At 56.1% G+C, this 16,827-nt stretch overlaps 2 protein-coding genes across 9 annotated transcripts; both read left to right on the forward strand.

Moving 5' to 3' along the window:
• The first annotated feature begins 389 nt into the window (after window positions 1-389).
• Window positions 390-4,347, forward strand: MRPL20 (mitochondrial ribosomal protein L20). Its single transcript, XM_081085314.1, has 4 exons — window positions 390-532; window positions 623-733; window positions 2,073-2,150; window positions 3,953-4,347. Exons 1-4 carry the CDS (start codon window positions 446-448, stop codon window positions 4,124-4,126), a joined length of 450 nt encoding a protein of 149 aa, XP_080941440.1. The 5' UTR covers window positions 390-445; the 3' UTR covers window positions 4,127-4,347.
• Window positions 4,348-7,650: 3,303 nt separating this feature from the next.
• CCNL2 (cyclin L2) lies at window positions 7,651-16,418 on the forward strand. Of its 8 annotated transcripts, none has more exons than XR_013995753.1 (12): window positions 7,651-7,978; window positions 8,273-8,347; window positions 8,564-8,673; window positions 9,621-9,741; window positions 11,416-11,480; window positions 12,035-12,239; window positions 13,220-13,958; window positions 14,110-14,214; window positions 14,303-14,444; window positions 14,911-15,022; window positions 15,098-15,190; window positions 15,298-16,301. XR_013995753.1 is itself a non-coding variant. In XM_081087475.1 (12 exons), the coding sequence occupies exons 1-12, from the start codon at window positions 7,667-7,669 to the stop codon at window positions 16,313-16,315; spliced, it is 1,602 nt and encodes a 533-aa protein (XP_080943601.1). In that variant the 5' UTR covers window positions 7,651-7,666; the 3' UTR covers window positions 16,316-16,418. The 8 variants fall into 8 exon arrangements, 5 of the variants coding, with proteins under 5 accessions (XP_080943601.1, XP_080943602.1, XP_080943605.1 ...); XR_013995754.1 differs by having other exon boundaries at window positions 12,035-12,048; window positions 13,859-13,958; XM_081087475.1 differs by lacking the exon at window positions 12,035-12,239 and having other exon boundaries at window positions 13,859-13,958; window positions 15,298-15,648; window positions 16,300-16,418.
• Window positions 16,419-16,827: the final 409 nt, after the last annotated feature.

Here is a 16,827-nt window from a genome sequence, read left to right on the forward strand (position 1 = left end):
CTTTAAATACAGTTCCTCATGTTGTGACCCAACCATAACATTATTTTCGTTGCTACTTCGTAACTGTAATGTTGCTCCTGTGATGAATCGTAATGTAAATATCTGATATGCAGGATGGTCTTAGGCGACCCCTGTGAAAGGGTCATTCCACCGCCAAAGGGGTCGTGACCCACAGGTTGAGAACCGCTGGTAGACTCTTGCTTTCCACCGCCCCCACCGCGGGAGTCCACGCCCACACCCAGTCGCGGGGGAGGAAGGGGAGGGAGACCCCAGGAGGCTGCGCGCGCACCGGGGGTCCGCCGCACCGAGCATGCGCACGAAGGCGGGGCGGCGGTAGGGCCGGGGAGCATGCGCGGTGCCCCGGAAGTGCCCGGCGGGCCGCTGACCCGGAAGCACTCGGCAGCGCGGCGCGGGCGTCTTTCAGCGGGGACGCCTGCTAGGCACCATGGTCTTCCTCACCACGCAGCTCTGGCTGCGGACCCGCGCCACCCACCGCTACTGGCGGGTGCAGGAGGTGCTGAAGCACGCGCGGGTGAGTTGGCCGCGCCCGCCCCGCGCCCCAGCGCGCCCGGGAGCCCGCGGACCCCGCCGGTAACCCTCCTCTCCCGTTTTTTTGACCCAGCACTTCCGGGGAAGGAAGAACCGCTGCTACCGGCTGGCCGTCCGGGCTGTGATCAGAGCGTTTGTGAAATGCACGAAAGCCCGGAGACGGAAGAGGGGCATCCTGAGGACGGTGAGCCGGGGGCCCGGGGGCCCGGCGTCCATCGCGGCTCGGGCGCCGTGTCACCGCGGGCAGAGGGCCTGGCCCCCGCCCTCCCCTCCCTCCCGCGGGACCGGCGGCGGCTGCGGCCAGACCCCGTCCCCCTGCCGCTGAGGCGGACACCTCAGCACCGTTCTCCAGGCCTTTGTTTCTCTCGTTCTCACGCCTCTCCCCCCAAACCCCGCGGGACCCGGTGGCCAGGGTCCCCGCTCCGCCCAACCCGCCCCCTGTGTCCGCTCCTCAGCTCCCCTCCACCTGAAGCCCCGCGGGGCTTCCCGTCCCTCCCGACTCGTTAGGAAGGCGAGCCCAGCCGACTGGGTCCCTGTGGCCCGGTCCCCGCTCCCTCCGCCCCGGCCGCTCCCTCCCGCACAGCAGCAGCGCCCGGTGGGGACTGGGTGGAAGCGCAGAGCCTCAGGCCCCGCGTGCACCTGCAGCAGCAGCACCGGAGGTGGCCCGGCCGTGCGTCTGACAAGCCCGGGCCAGTTCCGCTGCACAGACTTGAGCTCCACGGAGCTGGGGAGGAAGGACCCGAGCCTTCACACCGAGTAAAGCAGGGGTCCTCAAACTTTTATACAGGGGCCAGGTCACTGTCCCTCAGACCGTTGGAGGGCCGGACTATAGTTTAAAAAAAAAAATCTATGAACAAATTCCTATGCACACTGCACATATCTTATTTTGAAGTAAAAAAACCAAAACGGGAACAACTACAATCTTTGTATTTGCATGTGGCCCGCGGGCCGTAGTTTGAGGACCCCTGGAGTAAAGGGTGGCCTGAGAGAGCCTCCCCTTCCGTTTGACGGAACAGATCCATTCAGGAGCATTTCCGTCACTGGCTCCCCCGTGGAGGTGTGGGCGCAACGCACAATTATTTATTTATTTTTTTAAATATATTTTATTGATTTTTTACAGAGAGGAAGGGAGAGAGATAGTTAGAAACATCAATGAGAGAGAAACATCTATCAGCTGCTTCCTGCACGCCTCCTACTGGGGATGTGCCCGCAACCAAGGTACATGCCCTTGACCGGAATCGAACCTGGGACCCTTCAGTCCGCAGGCCGATGCTCTATCCACTGAGCCAAACCGGTTACGGCTAATTAGTTATTTTTTGTTGTTGATCCTCACCTTCGGATGTTTTTCCATTGATTTTTAAAGAGGGGGGCAGGGAGACAGAAACATCTGCGACCTAGGTACTTGCCCTTCACTGGAATCAAACCCGGGACCCTTCAGTCTGCAGGCCAACGCTCTATCCACTGAGCCACACCAACTAGGGCTACAATTGGTTCTTAAGCATCTCAATGTTTTCTTATTTCAGCTCTGGATTAATCGAATCACAGCTGCCTCCCAGGAGCACGGCCTGCATTACCCAGCGTTCGTTGGCAATTTAATTAAGGTATGGTTGAGGACGTGGTCCTGTTGCGATGTGGAATGTCTGCGGAAACCGGCCCAGCTGGCGTGACCCCACAGCCCGGCAGCACAGTATTAGCGCTTGAACGCCGGTTCGTTATCTGGGTGGAGTCCTGTCAGTTCAGGGACTCCCCATGTTAGCTTTGCCCTTGTCCTGCTGGTGGTAGAATTGGAAATACGCAAGACACAAATACCCATTTCTCCATCCAGGAAAAAGGGCAGAAACACTTGGCTTTAACTTTAAAGTTTAATTTCACAGTGTTTTGCTCTGAAGAGGCAGCAGAGTTGAAACTCATCCTGTGTTATAAAAGCTTAATATGCTAAGTGTCCAGTCCTCCAGTCACCAAAGTGTAACATGCTAACGATATGCTAAGGTTGCTCAACTGCTTGCTATGACCAGCACTGACCTCCAGGGGGCAGACGCTCCAACCGGTAGGTTAGCTTGCTGCTGGGGTCCAGCTGATTGGGACTGGGTGAGGCCGGCTGGACACGCCCTGGGGCCGTCCTCCCGTGTCCCTCCCTGGCCCCCGTCGTGTACCGGGGGGGCCCCTCGGCCTGGCCTGTGTCATCTCATAATTTGGGAACCCCCGGGGCGGGGGGGATGCCGGAGAGCCGGTTTCAGCCTGATCCCGTAGGCCACTAGTACTGTCTGGAGGGAAAATGTCTTGAAGAGGGTAAAGTGTCACAAAACCTTGGTCATTGTTCTGTTTGGTGTTTATGCTATTTTCTGAGGTTTGGGTGTTGTGCTTCTATCTTGTACCAGTTTCTGTTTTTGGTACTTTTTTTAAAGCTTTTTATTACTTTACTTTGGTTAATCCTCACCTGAGGGTATTTTTTCCATTTAAAAAAAAATATTGATTTCAGAGAGGAAGGAAGAGGGAGAGATAGATAGAAACATCAATGATGAGAATCATTGATTGGCAGCCTTCTGCACGTCCCCTACTGAGGATTGAGCCCACCACCCAGGCACATGCCCTGACCCGGAATCAAACTGGCAACCTTTTGGTGCATGGAACCACACTCGCCCCCCCCCCCCCCCCCCGCGTATTGATTTGTGAGAGAGAGAGAGGAAGGGAGAGGGGGAGAGAGGCCTAAATGTGAAAGTGGAACATTGATGGGCAGCCTTCTGCCTGCCCCCTACTGGGCATCGAGCCCACCACTTAGGCTGTGAAGGGACTAGGAATCAGACTGGCACCCTTCCGGTGCACGGCACAGGACAGTGCCCAGCCAACTGACCACACCAGCCGGGGCTCAGTTTTCTGAAGTCGCCTGCAGGCTGACTTGACCGGCGACTTGGTTTGGCCGTCCGGTGGGAATTGGGAATGCCAGTGTGGGTCCCTGCTTCCTCTCTGTGTGTCATTTCATCGTTTGTAAATGGGAGTTGTCACTTCCTCTTCTGAACTGACGTCAAGGCTTACCCCAGGCCCACAGTCGTCGCCTGTCTGGGTGACGATCACTGACCCTAAACAGGATCCTTGGCTTTCTGGCATCAGGACTGGATGCCAGCCTCCTATCACCTCCTGCAGGGAAGCCCTCCCTTCCTGTCCACATTCGTCCTCCAGCGTCCTGCTTGGAGGGATTTCCCTCTCCCCCTCCCTCTCCTCCTCCTCCTCTCTCGCCTCCCCAAACACGGTGTCCTTTGAAGGCAGAGCCCGCCCTGCAGCCGTGCAGGACACGCTCCTAGGAGTGGATCCAGCTCATGCGCTGGGACTAGGAGCTCGGCACATGCTCTTCTGCTGCAGAGAAACGCATTTCTGATGCTGAAACAGGCTCTACTTCTCTTCACAGTGCCAGGTGGAGCTCAACAGGAAAGTGCTGGCCGATCTGGCCATCTATGAACCAAAGACTTTTAAATCCTTGGCTGCTTTGGCCAAAAGGAGGCGAGAGGAAGGATTTGCCGCCGCCTTGGGGGACGGGAAGGAGCCTGAAGGCATATTTTCCAGAGTGGTGCAGTACCACTGAGGGGCCTTCTGCAGCAGCCTCTGCAGCGGCGTCGTAGGAAAAGGCGTTCCCCATGACCATCGTGAAAGCGGGCGAGAATCCTTGGCCAGGAACGTGTTAGGTTTGACTTGCAGTTGTGTTACTTGACATTTCAGTCAAGGAAAGGCCTGTCTGTCCTCCTTGGGACAGACCAGCGGCCGCTTGTAGATTGTGTCAATAAAGCTTGTGTGCTGGTCAGCGTTTTCACTGTGTCCTCTGGCATCAAGCAGACACCTCTGTGCTCTCCCTCCATGTGGTGGGAGAGGCTGCCAGGGTGAGGGGTCAGTTAAGCATCTGCCTTCCTCTGGGAACCTTGGATCCTCTCCTGAAAGTGAGGTGTTTGCACCAGGACTCTGAAGTCTGACCCTGGTGCCCATCCAGCACACAGGCCCCCAGCCCGCTGACTACCTATGCTTGCCTTCGCCCTCTATCCTTCCTTCCTGCCTTCCCAGCACGGACCCTGTGCCAGCCTGTTTCCCTGCTGTCTCCCTTGTTCCCCAGGCCAGGAGGGGCAGCAGGCAAGGGGGCTCTTCTGGTCCCACTCACTTTAGCCCCTAAGGATGGGTGATCACCTGGGAAGACCTCTCCCCCAAATACGCCACTTGAGTCCAGAGGCAAGCCCAGGAATAAGTTCTCAGCATGCTCACCCCACTGATACTTCACAGCAGCTGTGCCAGCCCTGGCCCCCTCCCCCATCATCCTGTACATCATCCCATGGGAGATGTAGGGTGTGCTCCCGCCTGCTCAGGGCCAGGCCTTTGCCTTCTGGGGAGCTGGTTCCAGGCTCAGCCTCAGCCTCTCTGTACTGAGACCACTCCACTTCTGGGGCATGTTCTTCCTCAATCCCACTCTGGTCTCCACCTCTGGCCTGTTTGCATTGACCCCAATGGCTCTCATCAAAGCCATCGTCTGGAACCCTATCCAATGATACTGTCAGCCCTGGACCCCAAAGGACCATGCACTCCCCTTCCCTCACTCCCCTCCAGGGCTCTGCCGGCCCAAAGCAGCATTCACTGCTTGCTGGTGACTCCTGCATTTTTCCCCCACTTTTTTTTTTAAATCCTCACCCAAGAAGTGAGATATATTTTCCATTGATTGGTTGGCTCCTCGCTCCGACAGAGGCAGGGATTGAACCTGCAACTGAGAATCAAACCCTTGACCCTTTGGTCCATGGGCTGATGCTCTAACCACTGAGCAGGGCTGTATTCACTTTTTTTTAAAATATATTTTAACTGATTTTTTTTAAAAAAATATATTTTATTGATTTTTTACAGAGAGGAAGGGAGAGAGATAGTTAGAAACATCGATGAGAGAGAAACATCGATCAGCCGCCTCCTGCACATCTCCTACTGGGGATGTGCCCGCAACCCAGGTACATGCCCTTGACCGAATCGAACCTCGGACCTTTCAGTCCGCAGGCTGATGCTCTATCCACTGAGCCAAACCGGTTTCGGCTTAACTGATTTTTTACAGAGAGGAAGGGAGAGGGATAGAGAGTTAGAAACATTGATGGGAAACATCAATCAGCTGCCTCCTGCACACCCCCTACTGGGGATGTGCCCGAAACCAAGGTACATGCCCTTGACCAGAATCGAACCTGGGACCCTTGAGTCCGCAGGCTGACGCTCTAACCACTGAGCAAAACCGGCTAGGGCCTTTTTTTTTTGATATTTACCTTTTTTTAATCTATACTAATGAAAGCACAATATGCTAATTAGGGCAGATGTCTTCTGGGCGTCCATCTGGAAGTCCATCCAGACAAAGCCACAGCGGCTGTGAGGCCCAGGGCTCAGACAGCCATGAGCCCCATCAGCTATGAGGGCGGGGCTCAGGTCTTGCAGCTGCTGCAGCCGGTAGTGGCAGCAGCAGCAGTGGGGGGATGGGCTTTGGTGTGGTGTGAGCACAAAGCACTGCTGTGGAGGAGCTGCCTTTATCCCATGGGGAGCAGGCCTAAGTCGTCAGTAGGACATCCCCCGACGGCTCCTGGACTGTGAGAGGGGACAAGCCGTTCTGAGAGACACCCTTCCCCCCATGCATGAATTTTTGTGCACCAGGCCTTGTATAAATATAATTTTAAAAATATATATTTTATTGATTTCTTACAAAGGGAGAGGGACAGAGAGTTAGAAACATCGATGAGAGAGAAACCTCAATCAGCTGGCTCCTGCACACCCCCTACTGGGGATGGGCCCGCAACCCAGGTACATGCCCTTGACCAGAATCAAACCTGGGACCCTTCAGTCCGCAGAGCTTCCACTGCCGGTAGGATGAAGTCCGAGGCCTTTACCACAGCCCCTGCCCACGATGCATTTCCTTGGGGTGCCATGGGCTTTGGAGAAACATGGAGTTCGGTGTTTCCAGCTACACCCTCTTCCCCGTGAAGTCAGTTCTGTTCTGTTCTGTCTTTGGCTCCATTCTGAGGGCAAGAACTCTGGTGACCTATTATTTGCACCCCAAACCCTGGGCTCACCAAGAACTGGAGAGTAGTGACAACGCCAGCCGCCACGTGTTAACTCAGGCAAACAACACAAGAGCCCTCTAAGAACAAAACCCAGAAAGCTTCACAACACAAAGGCGGGAAGTCGGGTCCGGGAGAACCTTCCCTTTAGCTCCGAGCCGAGGAGGAAAACGGAGCTTCGCTGGCCCTGTGGGCGCCGCACCTGCCCGCTCACCCGACCTGGAGCTACGGGGACAAGGGTTTTCTCTGGGTCCCGGATGAGCCCCAAAGATACCGGACGTAAGGAGGGGAGTGGGAGGTTGCAACCCGAAATGTGTCGTCAAGACCGGCCAAGTGGAGGTTTCCGTCCGGAGGAAAATGGGCGCAGTACAGTCGAGAGCGGAAGAGGAAGTTACGGGCAGGGGCCCGTCACCTCCGTGGGGCTGGGTCCTCCTGGCGACAGGGGTGCGAGAGCCCCTCCCGCGCGCGGTCTAGGTCAACCTTTCTGACCTAAATGTTGACACCCTCAAACACCCCCCAGGGGCCTCCGGGGGTCCCGCCAGGCTCGGGATCGCAGCCCACAGCGGAAGAGCAGCTGCGGACCCCGGCGCGTGCCCTGGTGGAGGTGTCGTCCCGCCGAGCCACACTGCCCGCAGCCAGGGCCCTCATCCAATGCCTTCCGGTGCCCGCAAACCCCTTCGGGAACAACCGGGCCCCCAAGAAGCCTTCGGGCTGCAGCGCGGGCTCCCGACCTCCCGAGTTGGTGACGAAGAGGCAGTTCCGCCGGGAAGGCCCATGGCGGAACCTGCAGCGAGTGCTTCCGGGTTAAGGCCCAGACCGCAGCCTCTTCCGGGCACTGCGGGGCCCCCTGGGTAAGGAGCAGGCCCCCACCCCCCGCCCGCGCCGGGTTCCGGCTTCGGGCACGACGCTGACGGGCAGGTCTCGTAGCCAATAGTGGCAAAGGGTCGCCGGGCCGCCCGAAGGCCCAGCCAATGACACGCGGCAGGGCTGGGCGGTCGCGGACGTAAACGTCGCGAGGAGCCGCCCTGCCGGGCAGAGGCCCGAAGAAGAGTCGGCGGCACAAAATGGCGGCGGCGGCGGCGGCGACAGCGGCTGCGACGGCCGTGGCCGGGGCCCAGGGTCCAGCGGCCCCTGCAGCAGCGGCGGCCGGGACCCCGGGCTCGGCGGGCCCAGGCCCCGGGTCGCAGGGCGTGCTGATCGGGGACCGGCTGTACTCCGGGGTGCTCATCACCTTGGAGAACTGTCTCCTGCCCGACGACAAGCTCCGCTTCACGCCATCCATGTCGAGTGGGCTCGACACCGGCACGGAGACGGACCTCCGCGTCGTGGGCTGCGAGCTCATCCAGGCGGCCGGCATCCTGCTCCGCCTGCCGCAGGTGAGGCGCCGCCGCGAGCCCGGCCCGAGGTAACCGCCGCGCCGGCGCGGGGAGGCGGCCGGGCCTTTGTTGGCGGAGCGGCCGGGCCCGTGCCGACCCCCGACTCTGGTCCTGTCGTCGCTCCGGGCCGGTCCCAGCGCCACCGCCCCCGGCTCGCCGCAGGCGCTGAGGGAGGCGAGGCAGCCGACGCGCAGGCCCGTGGACGTGTTGGACGCGTGTTTTTCCGCTCCGCCCGGGCCCCGCGGATCTCGGATCGTGCGCGTTTCAAGCGACGGCTCCCGTTGTGTCTCCCAGGTGGCCATGGCGACGGGGCAGGTGCTGTTCCAGCGCTTCTTCTACACCAAGTCCTTTGTGAAGCATTCCATGGAGGTAGGGGCTCCGCCCGCTTCCCCTGAACCGTGGGGGGGGGGGGGCAGGCTGGGTCCCGCCGGGTGGCTCCTGGGAACGGGGCAGCGCCGCCCTGGGGGGTCGGGAAGCCCCTCGCCCCGACCCGGGGCCTCTTCCTGGGGCGCCCGCCGGGGCTCTCCTCGCCCTGGAGCCGCCGGAGGCCGGGCTGTGGCGCAAACACCTGCTGTTGCCGTTCAGCACGTGTCGATGGCCTGCGTGCACCTGGCCTCCAAGATCGAGGAGGCTCCGCGGCGGATCCGGGATGTCATGAACGTCTTCCACCGCCTCCGGCAGCTGCGGGAGAAGAAGTGAGTGCACCTGCCCTGCCCGCCGCCGCCTCGCGGTTGTAAGGGACACGTTCCCGAAGCAGAACCCAGGGCGGGGGTGTTTGCTGTTGGTCCCCACCCGAGGATAGCTCCCCTTGGTCTTTAGAGAGGGAAGAGAGCGAGCGAGTGAGAGACACACTGATGGTTGCCTCCTGCGCGCCCTGGGCCAGGGATGCACCTGAGGTCCACGCCCTGGACGGGAATCGAACCCGGGACCCTTGGTCTGCAGGCCGATGCTCTGTCCACTCAGCCAAGCTGGCTAGGGCCGGGGTGTGAGGTTTTTAGACGCGTGGCCAGAAGGGGTCCCGTGCCCCGGGGTCCCCTACAGCTGCCGAATGTGTTTAGGGAGCATGTTCAGAGGGCACTGGCCTCCAGGTTGCTGGGTGGGGTTCCCGGTTTCCTGAAGCTGATGGAAGTCCTTAGGGAACCAGCCCGGCTTCTAAAGGTTGTGCTTCAGCCTGTGGATCTGGAGGTCACGGCTCCATCCCCATCTGGGCACTTGGCTGGGTTGTGGGCACCACCCAGTAGGGAGCGTGCAGGCGGCAGCCAGTCCTCATCACTGATGTGTCTATCGCTCTGTCTCCCGTCCTCTCTCTGCAATCGATAAAATGTATTTAAACAGCAATAGTAATCAAGGTGGTGCGTCCTTTGGCTCGTTCACCCTCATCACAGGCCCCTGTCCCTGCAGCCGGAGAGCATGGCCCGGGTGCGGGAGGCCTGAGCCGCTGGCCGCGCTGTGGGGACGGGAGGCTGCTGAGGGGGTTAGCGCTGGTGCTGTAGGAAGACCTTGTGGTCGAAGGACATGAACTTGCCGTGTCTGTTCTGGGTGTTTATAGTAGATTCTCACTGCGGGGGGCAGGGGGGGGGCGGCCAAAGGATTTGAAAGCCTCGTTTTGTTTGACACACTCTCCGCTGTGCGCTGTCTGTAGGAAACCGGCGCCGCTCCTGCTGGATCAAGAGTATGTCAACCTGAAGAACCAGATCATAAAGGCAGAGAGGCGGGTTCTCAAGGAGCTGGGCTTCTGCGTCCACGTGAAGCACCCGCACAAGGTGGGTCTGGGCCCCGGGGCCGCGGGGTCACTGCTCCTTCCCCCCCGAGACCGGAACTCGGGGACGAGTGGATGTGTCCCTGCTGGGCTCTCCGTGCCGTCCGTCACCTGAAAGTGCTCCTTCCCGTCGGCCTCTCTGTTACCTGCTCGCCTCAGTAGGTGTTTCTCAGAGCTCTGGGAGTGGCCTTTTTGGCCTTTCAGGAATAGTGATGAAGTTGTACAAATGGCACCTGTCCGTTTACCTTTTTCTTTTTCAACAATTGTTTTTTAGTCCTCACTTGGTACGTTTTTGCAAAAAAAAAAAAAAAAAAAAGATTTTGCCCTGACCAGTTTGGCTAAGGGGATAGAGCATCGGCCTGCAGACCAAGAGGTCCCGGGTTCGATTCCGGTCAAGGGCATGTGCCTTGGTTGCAGGCACATCCCCAGTAGGGACTGTGCAGGAGGCAGCTGATCGATGTTTCTCTCTCATCGATGATTCTGGCTCTCTAGCCCTTTCCCTTCCTCTCTGGAAAAAATCAATAAAATATATATTTTTTAAAAAAAAGGTTTTAGTGAGAGAGAGAGAGAGAAATATTGACTGCTTGCCTCCCGTATGTGCCCCAGCTGGCGATCAGGAACCTGCAGCCTTTTGGTATGGAGGACAGCCTCCCACCACTGAGCCACCTGGCCAGGTCTCAACAGCTAATTTTCTGAAGTTGCTTTAGTAATGGCTTCATCTCCTCTTATAACAGCCGTTTTGCGGGGAGTGTTAGCTGAGGAGCGTGGCTACTGTAGGATATTCTGGTTCCTTCTTTGTTTTGTTGTTGTTTATTTTGACATTGATTTTAGAGGGAGAGGGGGAGAGAGAGAATGGACCTGTTGCTCCACTTACTTACGCATTCGTTGGTTGCTGCTCGTGTGTGCCCTGAAACCCCTGCCTTTGGGTATTGGGACAATGCTCTAACCAACTGAGCTACCCAGCCAGGGCCCAAAGCTTGTTTTATTTATTTATTTTTAAAAGTTAACCTATTTTAAAAATATGTTTTTATTGCTTTCAGAGATTAAGGGAGAGAGGAGAGAGAGAAATATCAATGATGAGAATCATTGATCAGCTGCCTCCTGCATGCCCCCTACTGGGGATCGAGCCTGCAACTCGGGCATGTGCCCTTGACATGAATTGAACCTGGGGCCTTCATTCTGCGGGCCGACGCTCTATCCACTGAGCCAAACCAGCTAGGGCCCAAAACTTGTTTAAAAAAATATTGCTATTTGCATTTTTTTCATCCCCTTTTTATCGGTGGGCTTCCTCATACTCTTTTTTATTTGACTTTCTGGCATTAATTCAAAATCTCAGTCAATTGCCATAGACTTACGAGCTTTTCTTCATCTGCTGGGAGCATTTGCACACCGTGTCCTGTGTAAGTTGGCGATGGGGCACAGAGCTGTGGAGGGCAGGCTGATGTCACGTGTGAACGGGCTTCCCTGTGGGTGCCCGTTGGGCTTTCTGCTTTCTTGCTGCCTGGTGCAAAGGCAGGGAGGCGTCAGCAAAAAGCCCTCCCGCTGAGCCGTCCACGGGGCGTGACCAGGAGCCGCCCTGGGACCTAGCAGGAGACTTCCTTGCTGCATGGGCGCCCTCAAGATCTGAGATCTGGATTCCAAGGTTCTTGGTAATAACTGCCTGACCCGTATCTTCCAGATAATCGTTATGTACCTTCAGGTGTTAGAGTGTGAGCGTAACCAACACCTGGTCCAGACCGCGTGGTGAGTTGATTTTCCTTGTTTTATGAGGCCAGCGGGGCAGGCAGGAATATGTGGATTTAAGGCACTTGGGCAGTGGGTAGTCGGTCCCATGATGTGGCTGTGGGCTGGAGTTGTCTGAGTGCCCAGTGTTCCTGCCATGTAAATTCCAACCAGCCTCCCAAATATCAGGCACTGGTGTAACGGTAAGGTGGCCCACACCTGCCCGACCCCCGAGAGCAGTCGGTAGGCTTCCCGTGGGGGCTGTAGACCGGGATCTTCGCCACGGGTGCGGGCGGAGTCTTAGTCCTCATCTCCTGTGCAGTTGCTCCCAGCTGTCTCCACCAAAGAGTCCCGTGGGAGAAGGGGTGTGGAGTTCGTATACAATCTGGGGGCTGGCTTTAATGCATATGTTAGAAGTGAAGCCTAAGTCACAGGGTAGTGCTGGGTGTTTTGTGAGTTCTTCCCACGGAGTTAAGTCTATAAGGGTCATATTTTGCTGCCTGAATTGTCTGGTGCTGTGCTGTGTCCAAGAGAACCTGTTTTGACTTTTCTTTTCTGTACTCTTTCAATCAAAGGGGAGCCTCTGAGGGTAAGTGACTAAGACCTCTCCTCTGCTGCCCACGCGCTTCGGTGCAGGGACAGCGGCCGTCCTCAGCCACTCCCGGGCAGGCTCCGCCGAAGGCTGGCCTAGATGGTGGTATGCTCACGATAGTCTAGTGCTGGCCGACGCTGCTGTGGTTCTGATGGTTGCGCTTCTTGTTAACCCTCTGTCGTGCTTTGGTAATTGTATTGATTAGACTTGATAACTGTCTTGACTTGAATTTTGTCCCTTTAAAACTGCTGTACCTACCTGTGCACTAAAGATGCAATACCCGTCTTTGAGAAAAATCTATGGAAAGCGCTAAGAATTGGCTGATGGGAACTGGGACTTGAGTGTGGGATTATGGCATCATTTCTGCAGGTTCTAGGGCTGCCCTTTTCAGCAGCTGCGTAAAGGTAATGCATCTTTAGATGACCCCACGGGCACTTTATATTGTAACATTTCAAATGTAGCAATCAGCTTAAGTATATGTTTGAGGGATTTGTTTTGTTTTTAGGACTTAAAAGTTAATAGGTTAATATTATCATCACTATTTTGAGTATTGAAAATGTTTTATTAAGACCAGAACACTTCTCGATGGTTATGTGTATAAAATGTTTGAACTGTTCACTTGCAATGCTCTGGTTCCCGGGTCTCGGTGCCCTCACCCTTGTTCTCTGTCACCTCCTGGTGCCGCCCGTCGGCACGTGCAGAGCTTGAGAAACCTTGGAGTGGATTTGTCTGTCGCCTTCTCCAGGGCTTGGGAGCAACGATACCCGGGTGGGGGTGGGGGGGGGGCGGGGGGGGGGCGGGAAGATCAGGCAAATCACAGCAGGATTTGGCTGGCCTGTGGATGCAGCTTGACTCAGGCTTGTCCTATTGGGGTATGTTGGGAGCAGTGACTGTATGACTGACTGTTCACCTGTTTTCTCATGGAATTATCCTTGTGTGTGCAATATTATAAAGTTTCATATGAGGTCAGATTTTGCTCTGTTAAATCTTACAAAATACATATGAAAGAAAATGTTAAATGTAGCCAATTTTAAAATGTTACCTTTTAAAAATGCAAGTTATTTTTGTATTTCTCTGTTTTCTATGATAAAGTTTTTAAATGTACTGATTATGGTGAAATTGTAGTATTTTGATGCTCTTGTCTGATTTTATGAATATTCATTTTAAGACTCCTTGTTGAAATGGGACAGTTTGGAAATGGTTCTTGGATAAGCCTGAGAAGAGGACTGCCCTCGGGCACGGAGCCCTCCTCGGCATGCTGTTCCCATGCTCCCAGGGCGATGCTCCCTTTCCGAGCGGACTCCCTCGTGGAAGGAGGAGGGCCAGGCTGTGGACACCTCTTGAAGGAAGAGGAACGCAAGAGGACGGCTGGTCTCGGAAAAGCCTGGTGGCTCCGTGCTCGGCAGTCCATTGAGTTTGCATGTTTCTCTGCACTACGGATTCTGAGCGCTTAGATTTCTTTAACCAAGTACTTTCTCACCCCTGTTTTCTTTCTGAGGCATTGTGCTTTGCATGAGAGCAGGCCAAAGTTGAGAGGGAAAAGTAAAGTTAAAGTTGGTTCTCTTTCATAGCAACACCGATTGACATTCAGCCAGCTTAAAAAATTTTTTGCCAACAATTTCCCCATCTAACTGTCCTGTGTTCAGAGAAAGCAGTTAGAACGTTTTTTCCCTGAACTCAAGAGTCACAGGACTGTATCTCCGGTCCTAGCAGTAGGCTCCTTAGAGGAGCAGTGGCCTCCCTAGATAAGGCCGATGGGTGTCCTGGGTCGCCGGGGTGTTGCAATTCTTCCTACACTTGGTTTCAGGAATTACATGAATGACAGCCTTCGCACAGACGTGTTTGTGAGGTTCCAGCCCGAGAGCATCGCCTGTGCCTGCATTTACCTTGCAGCCCGGACACTGGAGGTCAGTGCTGCGCCCCCAGGCCCTTCTCCAGCCTCCAGAACGCTGAGCTGTCGGGTTCAGATTGTGCTCGTGGTGACCAGCAGGGTGGCCTGACTGCGCTGAGCACCTTGTTGGCGTGAGGACAAGCATAACCGGAAGCATTTGTTCTCAGATTCCTCTGCCCAATCGTCCCCATTGGTTTCTTTTGTTTGGAGCAACTGAAGAAGAGATTCAAGAGATCTGCTTAAAGACCCTGCAGCTTTACGCTCGGAAAAAGGTGGTTCTGTGTGTTTTTCATGTAACATACATGTTTGTGTGTGACTAGAAGCACCTGTTTCTGAACGGATGGATCTTGGCCCTTCCAGGTTGACCTGACACACCTGGAAAGTGAGGTGGAAAAGAGGAAGCACGCCATGGACGAGGCAAAGGCGCAAGCCAGGGGCCTGCTGCCCGGCAGCACCCCTGCCCTGGACAGCACCTCAGGGTTCTCGCCTGCCCCGAAGCCCGGTGAGTCTGCTTCCTACAGGGCGACCCTCCTTCCTGCAGACTGTCTGAGCCCCTCAGGCACCGTCTGCCACGCACACTCGGTGACCTTGGAGATGAGACAGGACTCCTCAAGGGACTGGCTTTCCTCGGTTTACTGTCATTGCAAGGGCTGCGGACGGGCTGTCCCACACGTTTTTGTTTACCCAGCCGACCCAGGTGTAGAGATCGGGAGCCCTGCACTATGTGGTCAGGCCCTAGCGTTAGCACGACACCTTTCCCAGTCCCCGTGGGGAGCTGAGCCAGACAGGCAGCCCTTCTGCCTCTCCAGTGCACGTTCAGGTCCTGGGTCCCGGGCTGGGAGCAGGAAGTTACCGTTCGCATGTGTCTCCATGCGTTCCATTGAGGTGGCGTCACATTGCTCTGCTAACCTGTTTTGTAACAATGGTTTTCTGAACGTCAGGTCTTAACTTCTTGTACTTGGTTCTAGCGGAATCTCCCAAAGAAGGTAAAGGGAACAAGGCTTCCCCACTCTCCGTGAAGACCACCAAGAGGAAACCAGAGGGTGTGAAGAAAGCCAAGGCGGACAGCCCGGTGAACGGGTGAGTGCCTGGGTGCCCCAGTGGCCGTGGGGGTTGGCGGAGCGCAGGTCTATAACGGCTGCTCCCTATTCTCAGGTTGCCGAAGGGGCGAGGCAGTCAGAGTCGGAGCGGGAGCCGTGAGCAGAGCTACTCGAGGTCCCCATCGCGATCCGCTTCTCCTAAGAGGAGGTGTGTGCCTGAGGGGCCTGCATCTGGCGGGTGGGTGTTCTTCCCAGGGTGCGGAGGTGAGGTGTTCGGGGTACTTGGTCATTGCTTGGTGCTGCTGTTCTTCACAGGAAAAGCGATAGCGGCTCGACTACTGGGGGGTCCAAGTCCCAAAGCCGTTCGCGGAGCCGGAGTGACTCGCCCCCGAGACAAGCGCACCGAGGCGCTCCCTACAAAGGCTCCAAGGTGAGGAGCTATCGCAAGTCCAAGGACTGCAAGTACCCCGCCCAGAAGCCACACAAGTCTCGGAGCCGGAGCTCTTCCCGCTCGCGAAGCCGCTCACGGGAGCGGGCAGATAATTCTGGAAAGTACAAGAAGAAAAGTCATTACTATAGAGATCAGCGACGGGAGCGTTCAAGGTCTTATGAGCGAACAGGCCACCGCTATGAGCGGGACCACCCTGGACACAGCAGGCATCGGAGGTGAGGCCTGGGGTCCGAGAGCTGCCCTTCCACCCTCGGCGTGGCTGACTGTGGCTCAACTCTCTTTGTAAATGGTGGTTGACTCTGGACCTGGTGATGAATTTGGAGATGGAATCGAGAGGATGGCACTGTGCCCTTCAGGTTGGCCTGGGCGAGGTGCACACCGGTCCTGGTGCAGGGCCCGTCTCGGCCGCAGCCCTGCGGCACAGGCTGCAGAGGAGATAGCGCACAAGCCGGTGGTGTGGATCGGTGCTAATGACAGGCTGTCTTCACTCCCGTACCGACACTCAATTACGTTAAACCAACAAAATGACTTTTAGGACCTTTGCCTATATTAGGTTGTACTTATGTACATATTTTACAGTATTTCACAATGAGAAAATGGCCTTAATAGCCCCTATTCTCTATCCACGTTGTAAATAAACATGTGTTTAATACAAGTTAAAGCTCTATATGAGAACTCAGAACTTGAATTCTGTCAGCCTAAAACTTGTGTAGAGAATTGATTTTTAAAATGTGAAGGTATTTAGATCTGTGTTGAAAGTCGTCTATTTTTATCTGCGATGCTGAGTGCAGGCCACCAGCTCCTAAATAGAGGTTTCCTATATATGCATTTTATGTGGTTGAATAAACACAATTCTCTCTACTCAGGATATTTGGCCGTTAAAGGATTCGTAGTTTGTCCTGCCTGTTGCTGCGCCCAGCCCGCAGCGCCCGATCTCGTGGTGTCTGTGCTGCCGCCTCTGATCTCATTAAAGCTGTTTTCTATCAAGCTCCTGTGGCTGCTCTGTCAGAGGCTGGGGGCCCCCTGTGGGCAAGGGAAGGTGGGAGGAGTCCAGAAACAGCCTGCAGCCAGCCGCATGGTCTGACCATTTGGAGCATCACCCCTGGCCGTGTCCCCCAGTGGGTGGCAGGCAGGTGGACAGGCAGTGGCCCAGGGGAGCAGGATGGACCTTGCTGTTTCCCAGTCGGTGGGCGAGGCTCGAGGGCTGTTGGACCTGTCATGTGCCCAGTTTGGGCTCTCCCCAGACCAGCGCCCCTATCAGGTGGGAGGGCACTGGTGCCATGGGGCCAAGGAGATGTGGAAGCACAGGGTCAGCGCCTCGGTTCCAGGTGGCACTCTTTAGGACCAAATCCTAGAAGCCTGGGCGCTGCAGCGAGGTGGGCTGGCTGCACGTT

The sequence above is a fragment of the Myotis nattereri genome (genome assembly GCF_964212035.1).
Source record: "Myotis nattereri genome assembly, chromosome: 3".
Lineage (NCBI taxonomy): Eukaryota > Metazoa > Chordata > Mammalia > Chiroptera > Vespertilionidae > Myotis > Myotis nattereri.

Coding starts and splice junctions, on each gene's coding strand:
- CCNL2 (XM_081087475.1), top strand. CDS start 7,667: ATGGCGGCGGCGGCGGCGGCGACAGCGGCTGCGACGGCCGTGGCCGGG. Junction 11,481..13,858: donor CACCTGGTCCAGACCGCGTG/GTGAGTTGATTT, acceptor ACTTGGTTTCAG/GAATTACATGAATGACAGCC. Junction 13,959..14,109: donor TTGCAGCCCGGACACTGGAG/GTCAGTGCTGCG, acceptor ATTTGTTCTCAG/ATTCCTCTGCCCAATCGTCC.
- MRPL20 (XM_081085314.1), top strand. CDS start 446: ATGGTCTTCCTCACCACGCAGCTCTGGCTGCGGACCCGCGCCACCCAC. Junction 533..622: donor AGGTGCTGAAGCACGCGCGG/GTGAGTTGGCCG, acceptor TTTTTGACCCAG/CACTTCCGGGGAAGGAAGAA. Junction 734..2,072: donor AGAGGGGCATCCTGAGGACG/GTGAGCCGGGGG, acceptor TTCTTATTTCAG/CTCTGGATTAATCGAATCAC.